General features: G+C 42.3%; 1 protein-coding gene across 1 annotated transcript in view; it reads right to left on the bottom strand.

Annotated features, from left to right (window-relative positions):
* Positions 1–2900: 2900 nt before the first annotated feature.
* The window catches only part of prss12 (serine protease 12), a 142752-nt gene continuing 118849 nt past the window's right edge, over positions 2901–26803 (bottom strand). Inside the window, exons 11-13 of the mRNA XM_055640686.1 lie at positions 19561–19683; positions 7744–8024; positions 2901–4481 (exon numbers count right to left, since the gene is read on the bottom strand). Of these exons, the coding sequence (XP_055496661.1) occupies positions 4174–4481; positions 7744–8024; positions 19561–19683 (712 nt within the window). The 3' untranslated portion in view covers positions 2901–4173. The remainder of the gene's footprint in view (positions 4482–7743; positions 8025–19560; positions 19684–26803) is intronic.

Raw genomic sequence — 26803 nt, 5'->3', positions numbered from 1 at the left:
AAGGTGGATGAGTTGAATGTGCAGATAGCTATTAATTACTATGATATGGTTGGGATCACGGAGACATGGCTCCAGGGTGACCAAGGCTGGGAGCTGAACATCCAGGGATATTCAATATTCAGGAGGGATAGACAGAAAGGAAAAGGAGGTGGGATAGCGTTACTGATTAGAGAGGGGATTAATGCAATGGAAAGGAAGGACATTAGTTTGGAGGATGTGGAATCGGTATGGGTAGAGCTGCGAAACACTAAGGGGCAGAAAACGCTGGTGGGTGTTGTGTACAGGCCACCTAACAGTAGTAGTGAAGTTGGAGATGGTATCAAACAGGAAATTAGAAATGCGTGCGACAAAGGCAAAACAGTTATAATGGGTGACTTCAATCTACATATAGATTGGGTGAATCAAATTGGCAGGGGTGCTGAGGAAGAGGATTTCTTGGAATGTATGCGGGATAGTTATCTAAATCAACATGTAGAGGAACCAACGAGAGAGCAGGCTATTTTAGACTGGGTATTGAGTAATGAGGAAGGGTTAGTTAGCAATCTTGTTGTACGTGCCCCCTTGGGCAAGAGTGACCATAATATGGTTGAGTTCTTCATTAGGATGGAGTGTGACATTATTAATTCAGAAACAATGGTTCTGAACTTAAAGAAAGGTAACTTTGAGGGTATGAGACGTGAATTGGCCAAGATTGACTGGCAATTAATTCTAAAAGGGTTGACGGTGAATATGCAATGGAAGACATTTAAAGACTGCATGGATGAACTACAAAAATTGTTCATCCCAGTTTGGCAAAAGAATAAATCAGGGAAGGTAGTACATCCGTGGATAACAAGGGAAATCAGGGATAGTATCAAAGCGAAGGATGATGCGTACAAATTAGCCAGAAAAAGCAGCATACCGGAGGACTGGGAGAAATTCAAAGACCAGCAGAGGAGGACAAAGGGCTTAATTAGGAAAGGAAAAATAGATTATGAAAGAAAACTGGCAGGGGCCATAAAAACTGACTGCAAAAGTTTTTATAGATATGTGAAAAGAAAGAGATTAGTTAAAACAAATGTAGGTCCCTTGCAGTCAGAAACAGGTGAGTTGATCATGGGGAACAAGGATATGGCAGACCAATTGAATAACTACTTTGGTTCCGTCTTCACTAAGGAAGACATAAATAATTTGCCGGAAATAGCAGGGGACCACGGGTCAAAGGAGTTGGAGGAAATAAGTGAAATCCAGGTTAGCCGGGAAGTGGTGTTGGGTAAATTGAATGGATTAAAGGCCGATAAATCCCCAGGGCCAGATAGGCTGCATCCCAGAGTACTTAAGGAAGTAGCTCCAGAAATAGTGGATGCATTAGTAATAATCTTTCAAAACTCTTTAGATTCTGGAGTAGTTCCTGAAGATTGGCGGGTAGCAAACGTAACCCCACTTTTTAAGAAGGGAGGGAGAGAAAATGGGGAATTACAGACCAGTTAGTCTAACATGGGTAGTGGGGAAACTGCTATAGTCAGTTATTAAAGATGGGATAGCAGCACATTTGGAAAGTGGTGAAATCATTGGACAAAGTCAGCATGGATTTACGAAAGGTAAATCATGTCTGACGAATCTTATAGAATTTTTCGAGGATGTAACTAGTAGCGTGGATAGGGGAGAACCAGTGGATGTGGTGTATCTGGACTTCCAGAAGGCTTTCGACAAGGTCCCACATAAGAGATTAGTATACAAACTTAAAGCACACGGCATTGGGGGTTCAGTATTGATGTGGATAGAGAACTGGCTGGCAAACAGGAAGCAAAGAGTAGGAGTAAACGGGTCGTTTTCACAATGGCAGGCAATGACTAGTGGGGTACCGCAAGGCTCAGTGCTGGGACCCCAGCTATTTACAATATATATTAATAATCTGGATGAGGGAATTGAAGGCAATATCTCCAAGTTTGCGGATGACACTAAGCTGGGGGGCAGTGTTAGCTGTGAGGAGGATGCTAGGAGACTGCAAGGTGACTTGGATAGGCTGGGTGAGTGGGCAAATGTTTGGCAGATGCAGTATAATGTGGATAAATGTGACGTTATCCATTTTGGTGGCACAAACGGGAAAACAGACTATTATCTAAATGGTGGCCGATTGGGAAAGGGGGAGATGCAGCGAGACCTGGGTGTCATGGTACACCAGTCATTGAAGGTAGGCATGCAGGTGCAGCAGGCAGTAAAGAAAGCGAATGGTATGTTAGCTTTCATTGCAAAAGGATTTGAGTATAGGAGCAGGGAGGTTCTACTGCAGTTGTACAGGGTCTTGGTGAGACCACACCTGGAGTATTGCGTACAGTTTTGGTCTCCAAATCTGAGGAAGGACATTATTGCCATAGTGGGAGTGCAGAGACGGTTCACCAGACTGATTCCTGGGATGTCAGGACTGTCTTATGAAGAAAGACTGGATAGATTTGGTTTATATTCTCTAGAATTTAGGAGATTGAGAGGGGATGTTATAGAAACTTACAAAATTCTTAAGGGGTTGGACAGGCTAGATGCAGGAAGATTATTCCCGATGTTAGGGAAGTCCAGGACAAGGGGTCACAGCTTAAGGATAAGGGGGAAATCCTTTAAAACCGAGAGATGCGAAGAACTTTTTTCACACAGAGAGTGGTGAATCTCTGGAACTCTCTGCCGCAGAGGGTAGTTGAGGCCAGTTCATTGGGTATATTTAAGAGGGAGTTAGATGTGGCCCTTGTGGCTAAGGGGATCAGAGGGTATGGAGAGAAGGCAGGTACGGGATACTGAGTTGGATGATCAGCCATGATGATATTGAATGGCACTGCAGGCTCGAAGGGCCGAATGGCCTACTCCTGCACCTGATTTCTATGTTTCTATGTTTCTATGAAATGCCTAATTTAAAGACATACCTTTAGGGTGAGAGGGGGACAGTTTAAAGGAAATTTACAAGGTTATTTTTAAAGCAGGGCCATTAGATGCCTAGAAAGCATTACCAGAGGTAGATGCAAATATGATAGTAACGTTTAAGAAGCATTTAGACAGGCACATGAAAAGGCAGGGTGTAGAGGGATAGGGACCATGTGCATGCAGATGGGATCAGTTTGGATTAGCTTCGTGGTCGATGCAAACATTATAGGCTGAAAGGCTTGTTCCTGTGCTGCACTTTTTTATGTTCCATTTGGGATATGATTGAGTGGACTACCTTAGTGCTACGCGGCGTGGATCAAAATTATTACACTGCCTGTCCATTTTTACAGATTGCTGAACTCCACCTTGAATTTGTCACATTCCCGACATCTGTTTATCAATTCATACTAAAATTTGCCCATTAGGTATTTATAGTGAACTGTGTGTGGCTTTTGTCTCATTAAACTCGTGGTACATCAGGAACCAATAAAGTTGACAATGCATCTTCATTTGTAGTTTGTATATAATTGTGGCAAGCAGTTTAAAAACAAGTTCATACAATTTTTCAAGTAAAAAACAACATTTCAGGGCAAATAATTGACTGAACATTTTAGTTCATGTTGGTTCTTCGCACTTTGTGCTTTTAGTAAAACTAGAGAAAATAAAACCTTTTTATACAAGCTAGTGCAATTTTCTCAGTTAATTCAGATATAACTGATGTTGACATTGCATGAATATGGAATGTTGACACTGTTCTATACCTCCCCCATGTATTTAACGTACAGTCTGGATGAATGGATCTTTTAAAGATGGCAAGGTTCTGTGCTTGTTTAGTGCACTGCTTTTAACATAACTAAAGTGATGCAGCTGTACAGATTTTCTCCACAATATGGCACCACCGAGTAACCAAAATATGAAAAAGTATAAATAAATATTGTTATTCTTAACCATGAGTTCCCCGTCCAGGAAAATTAAAATCGTTGGAAATTCAAAATGTCTGTGCATTTTATATTGTGCAACATATTTGCAACAAGTTAAAATCCCGTACAAATGTTTTTTGTCCTCCAAACGATTGACTCAATCACCACCACTTCTCCAGTTCTGTTGTTGCTCTTTAATTACAGAAGCTCCACAATGAGGTTGCTGTCTTGGTCCTTGACTCCTTGAAGTGCTCTTGTTGTTGGAGAGTGAATTTGTGGAGCTCCTTCACAGGGAAAGAAATGCAAGATAAGGGATGCATGATGATCAATTAGCAACATGCACCACTCTTCTGATCCTGGCTACTCACAGGTTAGTCATACGCTCAATCCAAGGCACAAAAGCAGACACTCGGGTGTAAACACCTGGGGTTTCCTTGACACCACAGCCATGTCCCCAGGAAGTCACACCCAACACTACCCAGCGGCCTCCTGCTTTCTCACACATCAGTGGCCCACCGCTGTCGCCCTGGCAGCTGTCTACCCTCTTGTGGTCCAGTAAGTTTCCTGCACAGAGCATCCTGCTGGTGAATCTCTGCCTATATCGGCCTTCACAACGTCTTTTGGGAAGCAGTGGAATGGCAGCTTGCTGCAGCGTCTTTGAATAAGCTCTCCCTGCAGCAGAGACAGAAAGCAAGAATTGCTCTTTTGTGAAATTTCTGATTAACCAGCATTTTATGCATCATCAGAAAACTCTGATGGCAATGGCAAACCATACTTTCCATACAATGTGATTATGCAAAACCTAGAACTTGTCACAGAGTAATAAAGTTATACGGCACACAATTAGACTCTTTGGCCCAACTCCGCTTTTACAGTCATGAGTAAGGTAGTTCATTTTGACTTACAATTTTCCATAATAAAATGATGAATATAAGGAACTTTACTCACAAATTTCCAAATTACAAACCAATCCAGGCCCAGACATGAAGGGCATGCCTTACAATTGGTGAAGGTTAAAATAAACAGGTGTCTGGGGCTTGCATCTTGGGCTCTTTGCATAAGTGAAAGGTGGGTACATTGTTTGTATCAGGAAACTTACCTGTAAATATGCTGTCCTAAATACAGCAGGGCAGAGACTCTTTCTTGGATAATCAACATTGTAAAGTTTCAAATACAGTGGCACTTAAAAAAAAAGTACTCTGAAGCTCTGGGACTGCCACCAAAATTTCCCATTACACCTCAACTGAAAATAGGAGGAGGAGATGTTCTTTTATTTCCACTGCAAGAGCAATGGCTTAGAAACAGTGATCAATTCTCATGTTTCCCAATTACTTCCCATATGAAGCTCTTTTAGGGGACCCAGCTGGCAATACAATAGCCACAAATTTAATTTGTTTCACCGTTGAACATTTTGGCAATGGGCAGCAGGCATCAAGATAAATGAGGACCTGGTCCCATGGCTGTCTTTGGCCAAGACTTAGCTGATACAGCACTGGGACCATTCCCTATGTCCAGCTGGCAAAAGCAAACCAATTTCACCCCTACAATGCCTTGAATATTCATTTTATACCGACTCTTGATGTACAGAATATATTTAGACTTTGATAAACATGATTAGACTATATTGCTTTGTTTCCTCTCAAACAAATTTGCCAATAGAGTCCATATGTTACATCAAATTCTATTCCAGAATTATATTGTGTCAATGTTTAACTCGTTATTAGATTAATACCTGATTGCAAATAATTGGAATTGAATCATTAGCCAATAAATATTGGAGAATTAATAACACCCCAATGTTCAATGAAGTTTGCAGTCAAGAATCAAGTGTTTTATTGTCATATGTCCTGAAATGGAACAATGAAATTCTTAATTGCAGAGTAAGATCTATATATAAGTACAAGCTGGAAGTAACACTCAAGCTCCACAGTTAAATAGTAGTTTCAGAGAGTAAGCCCACTTTAGTGTTTGTTTTATATATCATAATGAACTGCAATTTCTTATAGAAACTTACAAAATTCTTAAGGGGTTGGACAGGCTAGATGCAGGAAGATTATTCCCGATGTTTGGGAAGTCCAGAACTAGGGGTCACAGTTTAAGGATAAGAGGGAAGTCTTTTAGGACCGAGAAGAAAAAATCATTTTTTACACAGAGAGTGGTGAATCTGTGGAATTCTCTGCCATAGAAGGTAGTTGAGGCCAGTTCATTTGCTATATTTAAGAGGGAGTTAGATGTGGCCCTTGTGGCTATAGGGATCAGGGGGTATGGAGAGAAGGCAGGGATGGGATACTGAGTTGGATGATCAGCCATGATCATATCGAATGGCGGTGCAGGCTCGAAGGGCCGAATGGCCTACTCCTGCACCTATTTTCTATGTTTCTATGTTTCAATCTAATATGTTGAAAAGTTGATGTTCATGACTATTAGAGAGACACCAGACTTTTGTTGCAGACGTTGCAATCTGGAGCAACAAATAATCTGCTGGTGGAACTCAACAGATGGAGCAGCATCCATGGAAGTAAACTAAAGAGATGACATTGTGGATCAAGACTTTCCATCTGGACTGAAGGAGTAGAGTGGAGATAGCCGGAATAAAGAGGCAAGGGGGAGGGTGGGGCAAGAGTTAGCAAGCAATTGGTGGTAACAGGGGAGGAAAGGTTGATAGGAAGATGGAGTCAGTTAGGGAAGGGAAGGACGGAATTAGTGGCAGAGGCTGAGACATGGAGTGGAGGCATTAAAAGACTGCAGATGATGTAATTTGATAGGAGAGGAAGGTGAAGCATGGAGGTAGGGTGGGCAACTTGAAAGCTAAAAGCTCCAACTTTTTGAGTTCCCACTCACTCCTTGATCTATGGTCATAGTCGCGATGGACAGAATATCGGCTCCTGCCCCCCCCCCCCCCCAAAATAAAATCTGCCATGTCAATCATTAGAGTTATGGCCCAACTTCTGGCCATTCAAAGGGATTTAACTTCAAGTTGTAGCAGGAGTTCACTGGAATGGCTACAGGTTTCAGCTCTAATAGTTTGTATTTATTCTCAATAGGTTGAATGGTGTAAGAAACACAAACTTTATTTAGGACATAGATTTAGGATAAGGGGTACAAGATTTAGATGGTATTTGAGGCTGCCTCTTTCACCAAGAGAGTGTTAAGTACTTGGAATGCATTGCAGGGGAGACTGTTGCGAGCAGAGTCATGAACAGCATTGAAGAGCTGTTTAGATGAGCACTTGATCTGCATAAGCATTAAAGGTTTAGGGCCAAGTGCTGGAAGATGGGATTAGCATGGATGGATGCCCACAGATAGGCTGAATGGACTGTTTCCATACTCTGTGATGCAATTACTTTGACTGAGTTTAGTGATACCATCACAAACAAAAGGCATAGTAATTTATCATATAAAACACAAAGCAAGAAATAGAAAAGTAACATTAGCAACAATATTGCACTCCAGTAAGTGTTTAACTCTCCCAATACAGGGTAATACAGTCAGGAGCAAGATCTACATCTTATTCATGGCTTTGTGGAGATAGCAGAAATCAAAAAATCATTATAATCCTGTTGATTCAACTACCATTAGTGCATTTGAACACCTACATTTCCACTAATGACTGACAAAATTCCTAATGAATGGTAGCAATGATTCTTTATACTTCCAGATTCCTTTTACAGTATATTTTAGTTTTATACATGAATAGTTCCTTGAATTCTTTAATAAATACATTCTCAATTTTATCAAACCCGAGGGAAAAAAATCTGCTGAACCTTGGCTATCATATATGACCAATAACCAAGATCTAGAACTATTTAGCTTCAATGAATGGCAGTTACGCTCCATTCTCCATAGTATAAATTCTATGGAGAACTTATTGGGAGAATTTATTCTCCCAATTCATTCAGCATTTGGGATACAAGTGCATAATATTCATTATTACCTGTGTCACCCCATCCAGTTATGTAGCAGTTCGAACCTTTCCTTGGTGTACGTTCTCTTCTGTGTGGCAAACATGCCGGAAGGACATGGGCATTGAGTTTGATGCACTGTTCCTGGTCACCTTCAAGCTTTACCAATGCAATGTCATAGTCGTTAGCATCAGGTTTATAGTCCTTGTGGATAATAATGTTTTTCACTTCAAGAACTTGCTCGTATTCTTCAGATACTAATGTGTGGTAATCACCAACACGCACAATGTAATTTTTTGTGTGGTTGCCATACCTATCGAAGAGAGGGAAGAAATTTAGGAAGGAAGTTTTATTTAATAGAACACATAACATAGGAACGGCACAAGCTTAATGAATTATAGACCTAGGGTTATTAAAATAATAATATCTATAGGCCTGTGCTAAGTGTTTGTTTCAATGGATTGAACTTCAGAAGCAGGGTACAGCATCCTTTTGCTGCAAGATCGTGCATTCAAAGTCACTGACCGAGGATGAATTTCTCGGCATAATCTAGTTTTTTTTTCAGTAGGAACGAAAACTACTGTGCTGTGTTCATTAAGTGAACTGTGTAGGAGTGTATTATTGAATCAAGATAAGAGAATTAAAATGAAAAACAAACTGCAGCAAAGAAAGCTCAATTGAATCTAGGGCTTGACATTCACTAGTTATAATGAAGATATATATTTATAGGAAGTATTTAATAAAATGTTGTATACATATCAAGCACCCTATCCTTTCTGTTTCTCTGAAGGCTATGGTGATTAATTATGAACATTTGAAAGGAAAATGGAAAGAGCTTTTTCATATTCATGTTAAGCATCAGATGAGACTTTTACAATATCAAACAAAATGTAGAGCTTAACATTTTTTTTAACATTTGCATCATTTTGAAAAATCTGTACAAATGAAAATCATGCAAAGGCATAATAAGTTTCACTATTATTGGCATTCGTACTATGAATCTGACGCAAGTTTGGTATTTCTGCAACGTGTAGTTTAACATGAAATCCCAGTTATTGTCAGTGACTCAACCTTTGTCCATAGTTTACAATATTCTGCAGTGTTCCCAATAAAGGTGAATTAGTTTGAAATTTATCGTATTTGTTAAATAATCGAAGTATGAAATATTGGGCAAAACAGTGAACATTTAATGGCATACCAAGCCATAATAATTAATCATCAATCATACCGACTCAAAATGTCACCTGTTCTCCAGAGATGTTGCCTGACCTGCTGAGTTACGCCAGCACTTATTCCTTTTGTGTAAACCAGCATCTGTAGTTCCTTGATTCTACATGTCTTCTTCTTCTTCTTCTTCTTCTTCTTCTTCTTCTTCTTCCTTCTCCTTGTAGGACAACATGTTCTATTTGATCTTATTTGATTGTGCATGGCTGAATTTGGTTTGTGATATCTTGAACCCTGGCACCAGTGAGGCAACAGAACACCCACGAGTCTCGCCTGCTGCCACAGAATCTCCTGTCTGCACCTCGGACAATGGAGTCACCCACCACTATAGTTCTGCCCGACGTCGGTCTCACCAGTGGGTCTCATCGCGAGGATTGGAGCCACCGACCTCTGCCGCTCGGTCTGGAAGCGTCGTCTGCCCCGGCAGCTCCCAAAAGGGTGAACCTGTTTCTATATGGTACAGCAACTCTTGCACTCCACGCTTAAGATTCAAGATTCAAGATTCAATTTAATTGTCATTTGGACCCCTTGAGGTCCAAACGAAATGCCGTTTCTGCAGCCGTACATTACAAACAAATAGACCCAAGACACAACATAATTTACATAAACATCCATCACATCGCTGTGATGGAAGGCCAAAAAACACTTATCTCTCCACCACTTCCCCCCCCCCGATGTCAGAGTCAAAGTCAAAGCCCCCGGCTGGCCCACCATTAAAGCCACGCCGGGTTTGCACATTACTCCCCTTTTCACAGTCACCCACCTTTGCTCTTCCTGTATCCTTAGCGTGACAACCTCACTGTAGGTCCTGCCCAGAAAGCTATCGTTTTCCCGGATGGCCCTGAAGTCATCCAGCTGTTTCTCCAGTTCCCTAATACATTCGTTCAGGAGCTGCACCTGGCAAATTCTGCAGGTGTAGTTTCCAGAAGCACCAGCAGTGTCCCTGTCTTCCCACATCCTGCAGGTAACACACTGCACCAACATGCCTGCCATTTCTTCAGAAGACAAAAGTCACAATTTCAAACAAGTGTAGCCTCCTTGCCTCAGCCTCCTCACCAAAGACTCGCACTTTTCTCACAAGGACTCACTCTTCTCTACAACACTGCCTAGAGCCCTGCTAATCACTGTGAAGGTCCTGCACTGGTTTGACTCATCAAAATGCAATACCTCGCACTTATCTGTATTAAACTTCATTAACTCAGCCCACCGTCTGAACTGATTAAGATCCTGCTGCAATTGTTGATAAACTTCTTCACTATTTATGATGCTACCCACTTTCCTGAAATTATTTATTCTAACATTATAAAGTATTAAAAAATGAAATAAAAAATAAAGTAAAACACAATTTTTTAAAAAACATTAGAAACATTAGCTAAACTCAATTAATTCAATCAAACATAAATTAACTAATACCTTGCATGTTAATGGAGATGCTGTTCCTGTGCCTGATCTAACTTGGCCCATGTTCTGTTGGCAAACACCCCACCTTAAGTGCTGGGGGAATTACTGCAATTTTGCTCCATGAGAGCCCATCATCAGAAACAACCTGAAAAAACATTGGGAAAAAATGTCCAGCCTGTCCAGGATTCCACGTTCAAGCAGAAATCCTAGATTTGGTAACACTTATATGGGAAATGTTTACTACTCAACATGGAACTGTTGGCATTCCACTTCAAAATCCAGTCTTTTAATATGTTGATAGATTATCTTTTTTAACGCGTTCTTATGTGTCATAGTATGTTGTAGTGTGATTAATAAAATACTATATTTTATTTTTAAGTAAATATGTAATTTGCAATATTTGTTTAACACTGAAAACTGATTAAAATTTAGACTGAAAATGCACAATTTCTCTCTTGATTTTTTGCAATTGAGATTTCCTGTAATGTGTTTGGCTTCTTATTCAGCTTTGTGCTGCCACAGCTAAAGACATTGATGATCTCTTTGAAGTGAAGCCTGGGAGCAAATAACACTGGAAACAGTGAAAAGTGTGCAATATTGATTGCAGGTTCCCTGTAGTGTGCTTTCATTGAGGTCAGCTGCAAGTGCAGTCATTTTGCCGCTGACCATGAAATTCAAGCAATTATCAGAGAGCTACTTCAACATAGTCATCTTGATTATTTGAACTAGGCATAGGCATGGATCATAGTTGCTTAACGTCTAATCAATTTGCCATTGGAAACTTTCACATCTTAGGATGTCTGAACCAGACATAGAACAACAACAAGAGAACAGGAGAGAACATTAAATAACATGGCTTACAAATTCCACTACATTTCTCTAAATATTCTGGTTCCAAGCCCGTCATGCTTGAGGAGCTGATGAATGGTTTCAAGAGACTGCCAAGATATGAATTAACTTGGAGTAAATCCATGACCACAGAGTTATCAAAGAACTATTTCCATTCCAATATCGAAAGAAGTAATTGGTCTTAAATATTTTTCTATTTGATTTCAACTGGAAAAGAAAAATTAAAAGGTTTTGCACTTTTTCATTGAGAAAAACAGGAATAGTCATACAGCATGGAAACAGACCCTTTGGCCAACTTGCCCACACCGACCAGCTTTCCCTATCTACTCCCATGTGCTTGCTAATGACCCATATCCCTCCAAATCTTTCCTATCCATGTACCTGGCCAAATGTTTCTTAAACATTGTGATAGCACCTGCTGTAACTGTCTCCTCTGGCAGCTCGTTCCATATATCTATCAGCCCTTATGTAAAAACGTTGCCCCTTAGTTTCCTATGTAATCCTATGACTTCTGGTTCTCGATTCTCTGACTCTGGGTAAAAGGCTCTGTGCATTTACCCTATCTAATCCTCTCATGGTCTGATACACATTTATAAGATCATCCCTTATCCTCCTGCACTCCAAGGAATAAAATCCTAGCTCAACCTCTCCTTGTAGCTCAGGCCCTCGGGTCCTGGTAACATCCTTGTAAATCAGTGATGGTAAAGATTTTGAATTTTAAAGAGAATTGTTTAAACTCTCTTTTGTTTCGGGCAATCTTTGCCTGACAGTTTTAGGGCACAAATGTTACCAATAACGAACTCACCAGTCGATATTATTAGGTATAACTTACTTTGAAGACCAATAATGAACAGAATTGGACATTCTGCAATTAGCATCGAACTTCTCCCATCAAGATGATCAGTGCCACTTGGTTTAGTTTAGTTTAGTTTAGTTTCGAGATACAGCGTGGAAAAAGGACCTTCAGCCCGCCGTGTTCGCACACCGACCAGTGATCCCATCACACCTACGCTATCCTACACACTCTAGGGACAATTTACAATTATACCAAACCAATTAACCTACAACCTGTAAGTCTTTGGAGACATTATACATCTGGGAACTCTCACCTCACCTCTGGAGTATAGCTTTCTGGTCCATTTTCAACCCAAGGCTGTTACAGGGTATAATATCTGGATCTTTAAATCCAATTTGGGCTACAATGTGCAACAATCAGTTTGAGCAACCTTTGACATCGAGAACAGTGAGAGCAGGCAGACTGCCATCACAAGTAGTTTGGATGCAAAATCTGACCAACAACCAGTGAAAAGAGTGAAAATCATCCATTTTTCCCCATGCAGTTTCTCACACATTTTCTTGATTTCAGCAAATTATCTCCTCCCTGAAATGATTTCCAAATAGAGACGATAGGAAACTGAGCACAGTTTTTGTAATGTTTGCAAAAGGATAGTGTGAGCCATAACACAGGTTTCTCTTTCTTGAAGAAGATTTTACTCCAAATATTGACACAAATTATTATTTATTTTTCATGCAACACCATTGGTATATTTCAGGGAAGGTTTCTTTGAAAAGTGCAATGTGCAGAGCTAAGCAAAAAACAAAATCAATACATGGGAAAGGAGGAGAGACAACTTATTTTATCACTACTGATATTTGCTAACTGACACCAAATCATGCACACCAAATAATATACAAGGCATATTTTTATTTCATAAGTCAGTGCCCCTGGCTTGAAAGCTTTCTCTTCCAGTTGCCTGCAACATAAATTTGACTGCTCACTTGTTATGATGATTTTTTAACCACTGTGCTCACAGCCGAAGCAGAGAGTCATAAGAATAAAGTGATGAAATTACCTTGTGATCAGTGCCTTTCACTGACAGTCACTGGAAAGCAATGCTGTGATTTATTTACTGCACAGCAGTTCATATTTCACCAGGGCTTAAATTGAAGGAAGAATTCCCCATTGCTTTACCATGTGCGCACTGTGCATGTAATGATTGTTTTACATTGTAGCTTGTAAAAAGGAATACGATCGCGGCTACCTCATCCCAAGTCCCACAATCCACAAAGCACGTGCTGCCTGCAATATAATCAAATAACTCAGATACATTTTAACATGCAATTTTCCTGGCACCAAGTCAGCCAGAAATCCACAAATCATGGAAGAATTTATGTCTTAGAATGAATTAAACGAAACTGGGACAGATGATTTATCAGTACCATATCCTCGATCAAGAAATAGCATTTAAAAGGCAATATTATTATTTTTTCGCTAGTTGATTATTACAATTTTGCTTGGAGTTCCTGCAAGAGTATTTAATGTTTTGCAAGAAGTTAAAACTTAAAGAATCAAATTGCTAAATTGTATAAAAATGGTATAAAATTGAATATAAATTGTATAAAGTACTAATGGATCATTTTGGGTAAACCTTTCAGGTATTCAACAACTAACATGGATTCTTGAAATATTTTTTATCCCACATTTAAAGCATAATCTTGGTTAAGATCCTGGCTAAGTGGTCCAAACCTGCTACAATGAATTTTGGAGAACTATTAATGAGTGAATTGCCATATATAAAAAACATTTATTGCTTTTTAATGAAGTTGTGGTTTGTGTCTAACATTTGATCGGTTGCCCTTGCTTAATTACCTCAACATGATTGGAAGTAAAGGTCATTGCAAAGTGCTTTGAAAGCTACTTAAAGCTGCTGTTACTCTGGGATGTTGAAAGGAAGTTCCTGAATCACAGTGGGAACCTTCTGGGACACCTAACCAACATTCTACACAAGCAATTAACTACATATTAAACATAAATTAAAAGCAGGTCAAAACAAATGTAAACATCCACAAATAACAACTGTGCATTCCTTTAGTGCCTGTTCTGAATGTCCTCTTTTTAGTATCTGAGCATTACTGCCGAAGCCAACATTTATTGCCCATCAAGAAAGTGGTGGTAAGTGAGTTTCTTAAAACACTGCAGACCTTCTGCTAAAGATATTTTCATAGTGCAGTTACTGGATTTTGGTGAAGGAATGATTAAACATTTCCATGTGTGACATGGAGGGGACATGTAAGTGGTGGCATTCCAATGCATTTGAAACTCATGACTTTGATCTGGTAGAGGCCACAGTTTTGGGAAATACTGTTAGAGTGGCTCAGGAGAGTAATTGTAGTGGCTTCTCTAGTTGGTACACAGAGCCATGTGGTGATGGAAATTGGGGTTCAAATAAGGTAGGTGCTTTGTATTGATGAAGCTTCTTGAGTGTTGTTGGGGTTTAACTTGCCCAGGTAGGTGGAAATCAGAATCACTCACGTGACTTGTAGATAGTGGAAAGTCTTTGGGGTCAGGAAGTGAGTGACTCACCACAGGATACTCAGCTTCTGACTTTTGCCACAGTATTCATACGGCTGAACAATTCACTCTCCAGTTAATGACAATCCTCATGTTGATGGTGACTCCGGAATGGTAATGGTGATTAAACTCTCCTGTTGGAGATGGGTATTTTCCATGACATTGTGGCCTGAATACTACTTCCCATGTATTAGCCATGCTCGATTATTTCTAGGTTATTTCTGCACATAAGCATGGGCAGCTTCATTTTCTGAGGAGTTGCAAATGGAATTGAACTGTGCAATCCTCACTAATAACATTTTGATGAAACAGCTGTAGATGCTGTAGCTGTAGACACGACCTGAGGAACTCCTGCCGTGATGTCCCAAGGCTGGGATGATTGACCGCTTCCAACTGTAACTCATCTTTCTACCAGCTGTTATACATTTCTTGCAGCACAGTCACAGTGACACGGCTGGTGGAAGGGTGAGGACTTTCAATACAACCAGCTGCAAACTTTGAAGGCCCAACATGATCAAGAGCAGTCTGTGCTTCCTGACAGGTCACACCAAGAACATTGGTGGCACATTTACAGAGCAGTAGAGTTGCTGCCTTTCAGTGCTTATAGTGCCAGGGACCCGGGTTCAATCCCGACCACGAGTGCTGTTTTCTCTGAGATAGAAATTCGTAAAGTGATATGGTGCGGAAACAGGCCCTTTGGCACAACTTGCCTACACCGGCCAACATGTCTCAGCTACACTAGTCCCACCTACCAGCAGTGGCAGTGGCTGGATTGGAGAGGTTGTCATTCTGAGAGAGGATAGCAGACTCCTGCTCAACAGAGCTGCTGTCACTTCCCTCAGACTGCTCATCTGCAACCTCAGTAGTTAAGGGGCTGTCCCACTTGGGCGACCTAATTGGCGAGTTTAGAAGAGTTTTTTAAAAATGACATGTTGAAGACCTCCTTCGATTATGTACAACCTCCTTCGACCTCCTTCGACTATGTTGAAGACCAGCTTCAACTAGCTACGATTAACTTCGGGAAAATTAGACACTGAATAGTGGAGAGTGAAGACGACCTTCAATCTCTTTCGACCTCCCTTCGGCTATGATGAAGACTATCTACGACTACCTTCGACTACCCTCGATTACCTACGACTAAAATGCCGACCTACTACGCCTAACCTATGAGTAAAAAAAAGTATAGATTTTTCCCATGGTTACCTCTCGAGCTTGAAGGAGAGTTACGAAGACCTCCGATCTCGTGTCGACCATGCTGCGAGTATGAGTCAAGGGCAAACTCGCCAGAACTCGCGGATTAGGTCCCCCAAGTGGGACAGGCCCTTAATTTGTTGTGCCATCCTAAACACTCCTTAGTACACAGATGTGATAGATGTCTGAGCTTAAATGCTCGGGGTAACTGCAGTGTAAATGGTATTTGACCTATACTTATGCAGCAGTGGCAGCTGCAACATTGGGCTCCTCGTGCATCAGAAAGGAGTTGCTGATTACTTCCATGCTGTAGAAGGGTCTCGACCCAAAACGTTACCCATTCCTTCTCTCCAGAGATGCTGCCTAACCTGCTGAGTTACTCCAGCATTTTGTGTCTACCTTCGATTTAAACCAGCATCTGCAGTTCTTTCCTGCACACTTCAAGTTCGTGTTTTTTGTCACTTCCCCAACTAAGGTAGTGTGAAATTTGAGTAACCATACAGCCATACCAAGTGAAAAACAACAATACACACACCCCATAAAATAAAATTTAACAAACATCCACCACAGTGGAATCCACATTCCTCGCTATAATGGAAGGCAATAAAGTACAGTCATCTTCATCCATCATTCACCCATGGTCGGGGGCTTTGAACCTTCCGCACTTGCCGCTACCGACGGTCCGATGTTCAAGCCCTCTCGTCGGGATGATGGAAACTCGAGCGTTGGGATGGATTGGAACATTCCACGGCATGGAGCTCCTGAGTCGGCTTCTTCTTACACTGCGGCTTCACGGGGCAAAGGATCGCAGCTCTGGATGTTAAAGTCCGCGCCATGCCCACGACTTGAAGCTCCGGGCCAGTCTCCAGGAAAGGCCGCACCACTCCACGTTGTAGGCCGCAGGGGGGGACAGAGACGCGCACAGAGAAAAATCGCATCTCCATCGAGGTAAGTGACTAAAAAAGGTTTCCCCTGTTTCCCCCCCCCATCCCCTCCCCAATAAAGCAAACCAAGAAACACTAAATCATACTTTTAAAACATACTTAAAATAATAAAAACAGAGAGAGGACTGACAGACTGTTGGCGAGGCAGCCACCGTGGTGGCGCCGCCCGATAGATGATATACTTCAATGTTGTGAAGTATATCATCAACTGAGAATAAATATTCTCTGAGTCAGAATCAATATGCATCTTATCTGTCTCATGATCTGGCATTTACCACAGCAGTCCCCCTGTTCTGTGGGCCACCCCGTGCCTCATGAACATTCACTTGCAAACCCCTTCCCCAATGCAACTTCTGAAAGATGCACAGTCAGTATCTGACTTGTGGTTCAGAATGAAAATGGAGAGACTTTTCCTTCACTCTTTCTTCTCTCTCTATCACTGCTTAACCAGACTACAGATCCTGGACTATCCGTGACAGGAAAAGCAGCCTGACAGTTTAATGGTGAAGAGAGGCATGGGGTGGGGAGGTGGTGTGGTAAATTCAAGATTCAAGATAGATTTAATTGTCACGTGTGCCAGATGGCACAGTGAAATGAATTTCCATACAGCCATACAATAAAAATCAACAGGACACAACACACTACAGGGTTTGACATAAAACATCCCCACACAGCAGAATCAAAGTTCCCCACTGTGTGGGAAGGCACCAAAGTCAGTGTATGATCTGCATGCTTATCTCAGCGCTGTGCAGCTCCTCTAAGATTGTAGAGCGAAGTGATGAGGTGGAGAGGGGAAGTGGAAAATAAAAGGAGAATAAGATGTAAGGATACCATGAACCTTTGTGGTTTCAGCTTCATAAAGAGCCACAAGCTAAGCCATGGCCCCTCACACAATGGCCGACACTGTTTGCTCAATTGGAGAGAGAGGATGCAATCACATTTGGCCCCAACGATCATCTGCGTCTTCCTACCTTACAATGCAACTATGAGGAAAGTTTGTGTGAGTGTTTCATGTGATAGCTGTCATAGCTGAATTGTGAGAAATGTATGCAATTTGTGACATGCGGTGTGTCATAAAGCCACAGAAAACACAAAGTTGGGTGTGTTTATATTTTATATAATGGTATATGGACACACTGATCTGTTTTGTAGTAAATGCCTACTATGTTCTGTGTGCTGAAGCAAAGCAAGAATGTCATTGTCCTATCTGGGACACATGACAATAAACTCATTTGAACTTGAGTCCTGACTGATATTATTCGTAGATGAGTACTATGGAAGTGATGCTTTGAACAGTGGCTGAGTCTATTGGTGCAATAGATATGATTCAGAACCTAAAGATGATATCATGTACAAGGTCATGAACTGTCTGTCATCATTTATCCTGGTCCTTAGCCTGGTCTTGATGAATAACATTGATCTTACAGCTATCTTTTTGATATGTTTCGAAGGGCTGTGGCCATCCATGGTGAAGCCAGCAGTTATTCCCCATTCCAAGTACTCCTTGAATGGGTGTTGAGGAGTGTTGAACAGGTGCAGAATTTCTGGTGAAGGTATTCTCATACTTTTAGGTTGGGAGTTCCAGGATTTTGATACAGCAACATTTTTGCAAGTAGGAATGGTGTACAAAATAGAGGTGACCTTGCAGAAGATGGTGTTTTTTTAACAGCAGTGCATTTGTCCCTGCAGGTTATTTGCAAGTTTGATGGGGCTTATAAAAAACATGTTTGGGAATTTTTTTTGTATTGCATCTTTTAAATATAACACACCTTTTCTAGAGATGGGAAGTGTACATGTTTGTGAATAGATGTGCCAATCAAGCAAGTTGATTAAAAAAACAAAGTGCTTGAGTAACAGTGGGCCGGGCAGTATCTCTGGAGAACATGGTCCCTGTTCGGGCCCAACAAGGGTTTCAAGTACCTATACTCAATCCACCACTTCTTGCACAGTTCTCCTTCCATGTCCTGCCTTCTGCACTCTCTGCCCTGTGCCAGCACCTGCAGGCCCTCGTTCTGCCCCTCCCACAGCTCCAGGCTGCACTCACTCAGACTGGCAATAGATCTGAACTTTACTTAATTCTCTGTCGGATCCTCTTCTTCAGTCAATGTGGATCCATATTCTGCAGATATGCTGCTTGACCTGCTACTCCAGCACTTTGTGTCTTATTTTGTAAACCAGCATCTGCAGTTCCTTGTTTCAACAAGGAAGTTGATTTGTTCTGAATGAGGTCAAGCTTTGTAGTTGTTGTTTGAGCAACCTTCAAATGGAAAGACTGAAGAAGGGTCCCGACCTGTAACATCGTCTACTCGTTCCATCCACAGATACTCGCCGACCTGCTGAGTTCCTCCAGCACTTTGTCCCTTGCATTACATCCTTGATTTATTGGTTTATTTGACATTTAGGTATCAAGAGTTGAGTCATTCATCACTGAACCTTCAGCCTATTGCCTTATCAAAGTTATCTCATAATCTCCAGCAGCTTTACTTTTTGGACTTGGTCAGTGGTGGTGCAACGGAGCCACTCTTGGTAATAGTCTAGTACCAGAAACATTTTGTGCCCTAATTGTCCTCACTTCTTCTTCCTATTGCAAGATAATCCATACTACCTAAAAATAATTGGAGCTGAAAGTGTTACAGGAGCATTGCTGCAAACGAGAAGAGTCTTTAACCGTCTGTGTGATCCCTTCAGCAGAAACTCCATTTATTCCAAGTAATCTGACACATATATATGATGAACACCTGCAACACCTACCAACAAAATATGTCTTCCATCGAGCCAGTCAAAGCCAATTGCAGCAAATTATATGAGACTACAATAGTCCTCCAGAGAGAAAGATCATTATCTGCTTTTAATTATGTTGATTAAATGATTTCAATTAGAAGACTGACCTTTTAAAGCAGTGAGCTGCAGTCAGGACCCAACAGCTGCCAATGATTGTGGCACCACACAGCAATCTCCCTTCTCTGTGGGATGATCTCAGTCGGATGGCTGCCTGCCAAGGCCACCCGCCCCTGTGTAAGGCAGGAAGCCAAACATTAAAAATACGTTAATCACCGTGAGCACACAGATTTTGTCACCCACACCTAACAGAGAATCTTACCCTTGCAGGTGTTTGTTGAGATCTCATCCATTGCTGCTTTGATTGCTTACATTAGCATTGAAAAATATATGTTTCAATTGCATTTTCATTAGCTACTAAACTGAAGAACCAATTTCAAATAGCATATATTATTTGGCTTTTTGTTTTTCTATTTACACTGCAGAAGCAATTTTGCAATGTGCCAAGGTGCAAAAGTGTCAAAATACTTTTTGTAATGCACTTTTATAATGCATTTTCAAAACCTTGCACAGTCCCAAATCACATTCTGGTCATTGAATTACTGCATCCCTGGTGTCAATGTTCGAACATAAGAAACATGCATTTCTTACTTTTATTTGTGTCAGTGCACAGAAAATTCCACAAATGAACAAGTGGTCCAAATAATTTATTTTTTGTTCATGTAGTTTGTGGCATAAATATTCTCAGAAACGAAGACCCTGCAACATTTCAAAGCAGTGCCTCAGGGTATTTAATGTTCTTATGGACCAGGTTAGGCCTCAATTAAACATCGTGTTTGAAATGCATCACCAGAAGTGGTGCGACACTGTGCCGGTACTGTTGAACTTGATCTTATAGTCAAACCCCTGGCATGTAGTTTGAAATCCTCATTGAACCCAAGTGCCAATAGAGTTATAGCATCACAGTCATAGAACCTTTAGCCCAACTTGTCCATGCCATCCAAAATGCCCATGTATGTTGCTTTATTTTACCATTTTTCACCAATATCCTTCTAATCCTTCCCATCCATGCGCCTGTCCAAATGTTTTTTATGTGTTGTTATTGTACCTGGCACAATCATTCCTTCTGGTAGCTCATTCCAGCCTTTGTGCGAAAAAGTTACCCCTCAGATCCCTATCTTTCCTCTCACCTTCTATGTTCTCTCATTCTTCATTCCACTACCCATGAAAAAGACTGAACATTTAACATCTATTACCCTTGTGACGATAGACATCTCTAATGTTTTGAATATTTTCCAAGTTTCTTCCCCTTTTACCTCATTCAACTGTCAAATCTTTCATTGTTTCCTTGGCACCAACAGATAATCACATATTTTGTAACCAACTTGTAATTGAAAATCTTGGTTTAGATATATCTTCCTATTAATCTGATTCTCAGGCTGAAGGGTGTGTCCAATTGGGATAGACTGAGCAGAACAGGTCGATGTCCACAAGAATTTAGAATAAAGAAGGGTGAAATGTAAATAATTCTTCCGCCAACAGATGTGGGAAGAATGTATCCTCTGGCTACTAAGCCGAACACCAAAGAATAAGATAACAACATTTTTGAACTTAGTTGAGGTGAGATTTCTTCATTCAAAGCTTGTGTCAGGATAGCAGTGATTGCCAGCATCAGTAAGTGGAGCAGTGCCTGTAGCATCACAAGATGGACTCCCACTGAAAGCAAATCTGCACAGGGACCCAGTAAGTTGAGGAACCAACCAAAACAATCCAAAATGAAGCCTAGTTACATAAGGTATGATCCCTTACTAAGCCACGGATCACTTTGCCTGTTAGGTACATGTTTATCACTATGTTTGTGTGATTAACATCCAAATGTTGGAGCACTGAATTTCTGATACACTTTTGGTGCACAATTTCAAAATCATCCAAAACACTGCTGTGCGTTGTTTTTTTCTCCTTTACTGTTGGGCCATCAATTTTCCAAGAGACGTGCAACAGAAACTAAGAGATGCATGCACATAGTCATAAGTGTGCAAACAGGTCCTTTGGCCCAACTTTGCACATCAACCAGTATGCCCCATCTACACTAGTCCCATCTGCCTGTGTTTGGCCCATATCCCTATAAACCTATCCTATCCCCGGAGTAGAAATGGGATACTGATTTTGGATGATCAGCCATGAGCATATTGAATGGCCTACTCCTGCACCTATTTTCTATGTTTCTATCCATGTACCTGTCCAAATGCTTTTTAAACATTGTGATAGTATCTGCCTCAACTACCTCCTCTGGCAGCTCATTTCATATACCTATATATCACCCTTATACATCTTTAGAAGATCACCTCTGAGTCTTCTATGGTCCAAGGAACTAAGATCCTAGACTGTTCAACTCTCTGTTACTTGAGTCCAGTCTACATCTTCGTAAACATTTTCTGCACTTTTAGCAGCTTAGTGGTATCACTCCTATTACAGGGTGATCAAAATTGTAAACAATATAGTACATATATAAACAATACAGTACAATATATTGCGAAATTGTATACAGCAGGTGTCTGTCTGGATAATATGTGACAATGGTTTAGTTGAAGATTGCCAATTGGTGTCCCTCATGGCTTTGCTAAGGTGATGACTAGATTTTGAGTACATTGGGGCTTCCTGCCTTGAAACACCTCAGACTTGGATGTCATTAAGGAGCGGACCTCTTTGGTCATCCATGGGTTTCTGGTGATATGGATACCTAGGAATCTAAAACTATTAACCATATGATCAGTAGCTCAATTGATGAGTGATTGTGTTCACTGCTGGGATTGCTCTGATATCTGGCACAGACTATATGTGCCACATTATCATCTATGTGGACAGAAAAATATGACACAGGAGAGAAATATAGTTAATTACAAAAGCTTGATAGTTTAAATAGGGAATGTAATTCAAGTGGAACATTTATAATATGCTTTTTCTGATCATGATATCATTAATTAAGCATTTAAAATTGATCAGCTGTTCAAATGCACTGAGGAATGCAACAGTTTAATTTAGATATGTGAGGTTTTGTATTTGGTGAGAAAACCCAGGCAGCTTACACAGTAAATGGGAGACCTTAGGGAGTGTTGTAGAATGACACCTAGTGGTGCTGGTACATACATCTTTAAAGGTGATGACACAGTTAGAGACGGTGATGAAGACATTTTTGGCACACTTACCAGGCCCGTATGAAGTTTTTCAAAAAGGGGGGTGGCATGACAGGATTACAAAAAACTTAATGTGAAACAATGTGCGCGCTGCGCACATCACGAGCGCGAAGCGTGAAGTCCCTCGAAGCCAGGGTCCAGGACCAGCTTAAGAGCCCTGGAAGCTCAGGGGTTTTAGATGCTTTCTGATGCATTCTGAGCCTTATTTTGGAGCATTTTTGCACCAAATATATGACCAATATTCCAGGAATTATCAGGAATCTGAGAGGTAGCTTTTTCGCACAAAGGGTGCTGGGTGTATGGGACGAGCTGCCAGAGGAAGTAGTTAAGGCTGGGACTATCCTAAAGTTTAAGAGACATTTGGACACGTACATGGATAGGACAGATTTAGATGGATATGGGCCAAATGCGTGTGAGCGGGACTAGTTTAGATGGGACATGTTGGTCGGTGTGGGCAAGTTGGCTGAAGGGCCTGTTTCCACACTGCATCATTCTATGACTAAAAAGTGAAGAAGAAAAATGCATGTAGATAAGTAGAGCAGATTTGAAAGAGGAGCAAAGGCAGAGAGAGGTTTATGGGTGAAAAGAAACATAGGAAAGGAGGGGGGAAAGCGGGCTTGGGCAGATGGGTGAAGGGAAAATAGTCACAAAGTGCTGGAGTAACTCAGTGGGTCAGGCAGCATCTGCGGAGAATATGAATAGGCGACGTTTCACAGAGTGCTGGAGTAACTCAGCGGGTCAGGCAGCATCTCTGGAGAACATGGATAGGTGACATGTCACAGAATGCTGGAGTAACTCAGTGAGTCAGGCAGTATCTCTGGAGAAAAGATACAGATTATATTTCAGGTCAAGACCATTCTTCAGTAATATTCATGATGTGACATGCATAGACATTCCTGTATGTTACCCAAACCATTGTGAGCTACTTTGCTACGGTGCTTGCCCTCTCCTATAACATCTCTGCTGCCTTGGGCGATGCAGGACAGGGCACAAGCTTTGGGGTACGGCGTTAAGCTGTTGCCGTCTGTCCCAGCCTGGTAAAAACCTGGATGGAGTGGATTTGGAGAGGATGTTTCCATTACTGGGAGAGCCTAGGCCCAGTGGCCACAGACTCAGAATTAAAAGACATTCCTTTAGGAAGGAGATGAGCAGGAATTTCTTGTCAGAGAGTGGTGAACTGTGGAATTCATTGCCACAGACAGCTGTGGAGGTCAAGTCAATGGACATTTTTCAGGAGGAGATTGATAGATTCTTGATTGATACGGGTGTCGGAGGTAATGGGGAGAAGGCAGGAGAATGGGTTTGAGAGGGAACGATAGATAGAGTCATAGAGTGATACAGTGTGGAAACAGGCCCTTCGGCCCAGCATGTCGTTTGCTATGTCGCTCTTCAAGGGAGATGCTAAATGCATTTCGTTGTCTCTGTACTGTACACTGACAATGACAATTAAACTTGAATCTGAATCTGATGTCTCATCTGCACTAGTCCCACCTGCCCACGTTTGATCCATATCCCTCCAAATCTGTCCTATCCATGTACCTGTCTAACTGTTTCTTAAATGTTGTAATAGTCCCTGCCTCAACTACTTCCTCTGGCAGCTTGTTCCATACACCTACCACCTTTTGTGTGAAAAACATACCCCTCAGATTCCTGTTAAATCCTTTGCCCTTCACCTTAAACTTATGTCCTCTGCTCCTCGATTCACTTACTCTGGGCAAAAGACTCAACCATATCTATCCAAATCATGATTTTATACACCTCTATTAGATCATCCCTCATCCTCCTGTGCTCCATGAAATAGAGTCCCAGCCTAGTCAACGTCCCTATAGCTCTGGGCCTCTAGTCCTGGCAACATCCTCGTAAATCTTCACTGTACCCTTTCCAGTTTGATGACATCTTTCCTATAACATGGTGCCCAGAACTGAACACAATACTCTGAATGCGGCCTCACCAACTTCTTATGCAACTGCAACATGACCTCCCAACTTCTATACTCAGCCTGGCCCGCTGAGTTACTCCAGCACTCTGTGAAACGTCATAGAACAGGGCAAGATTAGCAAGTTTGCTGATGATACAGAAGTGAGTGGTTTTGCAGATAGTGAAGATGGTTGTGAAAGATTGCAGCAGGATCTGGATCAATTAGCCAGGTGGGCAAAGGAATGGTTGATGGTTGCATGGTTCCTTGAAGGTCGTGTCGCAGGTATATCAGGTAGTCAAACGTATTTTGGCACTTTTGCCTTCATCGGTCAGAGTATTGAGTATAGAAGTTGGGAGATCTTTCCCTCTCAAACCCATTCTCCTGCCTTCTCCCTATTACCTCCAACGCTTGTATGAATCAAGAATCTATCAATCCCCTCCCAGTGGGGGTGGCGTGGGCCCAGCGGGGGTGGCATGGATCCAGCGGGGGTCAGCGGGGGTGGTGTGGGCCCAGTGGGGGTCAGCAGGGGTGGTCAGCAGGGGTGGTGTGGGCCCAGCGGGGGTGGTGTGGGCCCCAGCAGGGGTGATGTGGGCCCAGCGGGGGTGGCATGGGCCCAGTGGGGGTCAGTGGTGGTGGCGTGGGCCCAGTGGGGGTAGTGTGTGCCCAGTGAGGGTGGCGTGGGCACAGCTGGGGTGGTGTGGTCCCGTGGGGGAGGCTTGGGCCCAGCGGGGGGTGGTGTGGGCCCAGTGGGGGTGGCGTGGGCCCAGCGGGGGTGGTGTGGGCCCAGCGGGGGTGGCATGGGCCCAGCGGGGGTCAGTGGGGTGGCGTGGGACCAACAGGGGTCAACTGGGGTGGCGTGGACCCAGCGGGAGTGGCATGGGCCCAGTGGGGGTGGCGTGGGCCCAGCAGGGGTCAACTGGGGTGGCGTGGACCCAGCGGGGGTCAGCAGGGGTGGCGTGGGCCCAGCGGGGGTGGCATGGGCCCAGTGGGGGTGGCGTGGGCCCAGCAGGGGTCAGCGGGGTTGGTGTGGGTGGGAGATGGCTTGGGCCCCGGCGGCGGGGGGAGGCGAGGGGAGCGGGCATCGCCGCAGCGGCGTCTGGCGTTGATTTATTTTTCCGATTTTATTTTTTTCCGATTTATTTTTGTTTTGTTTTTTTGATTTTTTTCTATCTCTGGGGGGAAAAAGGGGGGCGCAGTCGCACCCAACGCACCCCCCCTTCGGACGGCCATACTTACCCTCATTGGTCAGGGTATTGAGAACAGCAGTTGAACAAGACATTGGTAAAGCCACATTTGGTATACAGTGTGCAGCTCTCAGCGGCCTACTCTAAAAACAATGTAATTACATTGGAAAGGGTACAAATACATTAAAGAGGATGTGACTGAAGGGTTTAAATTATAAGGAGTGTCTAGATAGGACTTATTTTACCAGGAGTGTATGAGACTGAGGAATGACTTTATAAAGGTTTGTGAAATCACATGGCCATGGATAATAGCTACAGAAGGATACAAAGTGCTGGAGTGTGTCAGGTGGTATCCCTGGAGAATATGGATAGGTGATGCTTCGGATCGAGCCCCTTCTGCAGACTGATCGTAGGGGTGAAGAAAGCTGGAAAAGAGGAAAGGCAGGACAGAGCATGGCAGGGTGGCAGGTTATAGGTTGACATAGGCAAGGGGGGGGAGGGTTTGATAGGCAGATGGCTAAAATAAAGGCCAGAGATAAGAAAGGAAGGAAGGTGTGAGACAGGTTTAAAGTGTTTAAGAAGGAACTGCAGATGCTGGAAAATCGAAGGTAGACAAAAGTGTCTCCCCCGAAGACAGTTTTACAACCTCCTCTATAACTGTTCCCCCTCTGTGATTGCCCCTTCCCTCTGACTCTACGACCACCTGAAGAAGGGTTTTGGCCCGAAACGTTGCTTATTTCCTTCACTCCATAGATGCTGCTGCACCCGCTGAGTTTCTCCAGCACTTTTTTCTGCCTTCAGGTTTAAAGAGTTGCAGATTGTAAAGTCAGAGGGAGGAAAGTAGCATGAGTGGAGGGGAGAAATAGGTGTGAGTCAATGTTGGGCACAGGGAAGGCAATGGGGGGGAGGGGGAGTTTATGCAGAAGAAAGGGGGGGTTAGTGACAGGTGACCTAAAATTGAAGAATTTAAATGTACATACCGTTGGGTTACAAGTAGTGGAATATGAGGTCCAGTTTGCATGTCACCTCACTCTGGCAATGGAGGAGGCCCAGGACA

The sequence above is a fragment of the Leucoraja erinacea genome, chromosome 1 (genome assembly GCF_028641065.1).
Source record: "Leucoraja erinacea ecotype New England chromosome 1, Leri_hhj_1, whole genome shotgun sequence".
Taxonomy (NCBI): domain Eukaryota; kingdom Metazoa; phylum Chordata; class Chondrichthyes; order Rajiformes; family Rajidae; genus Leucoraja; species Leucoraja erinaceus.
This window is presented reverse-complemented; position numbering and strand designations above follow the sequence as displayed.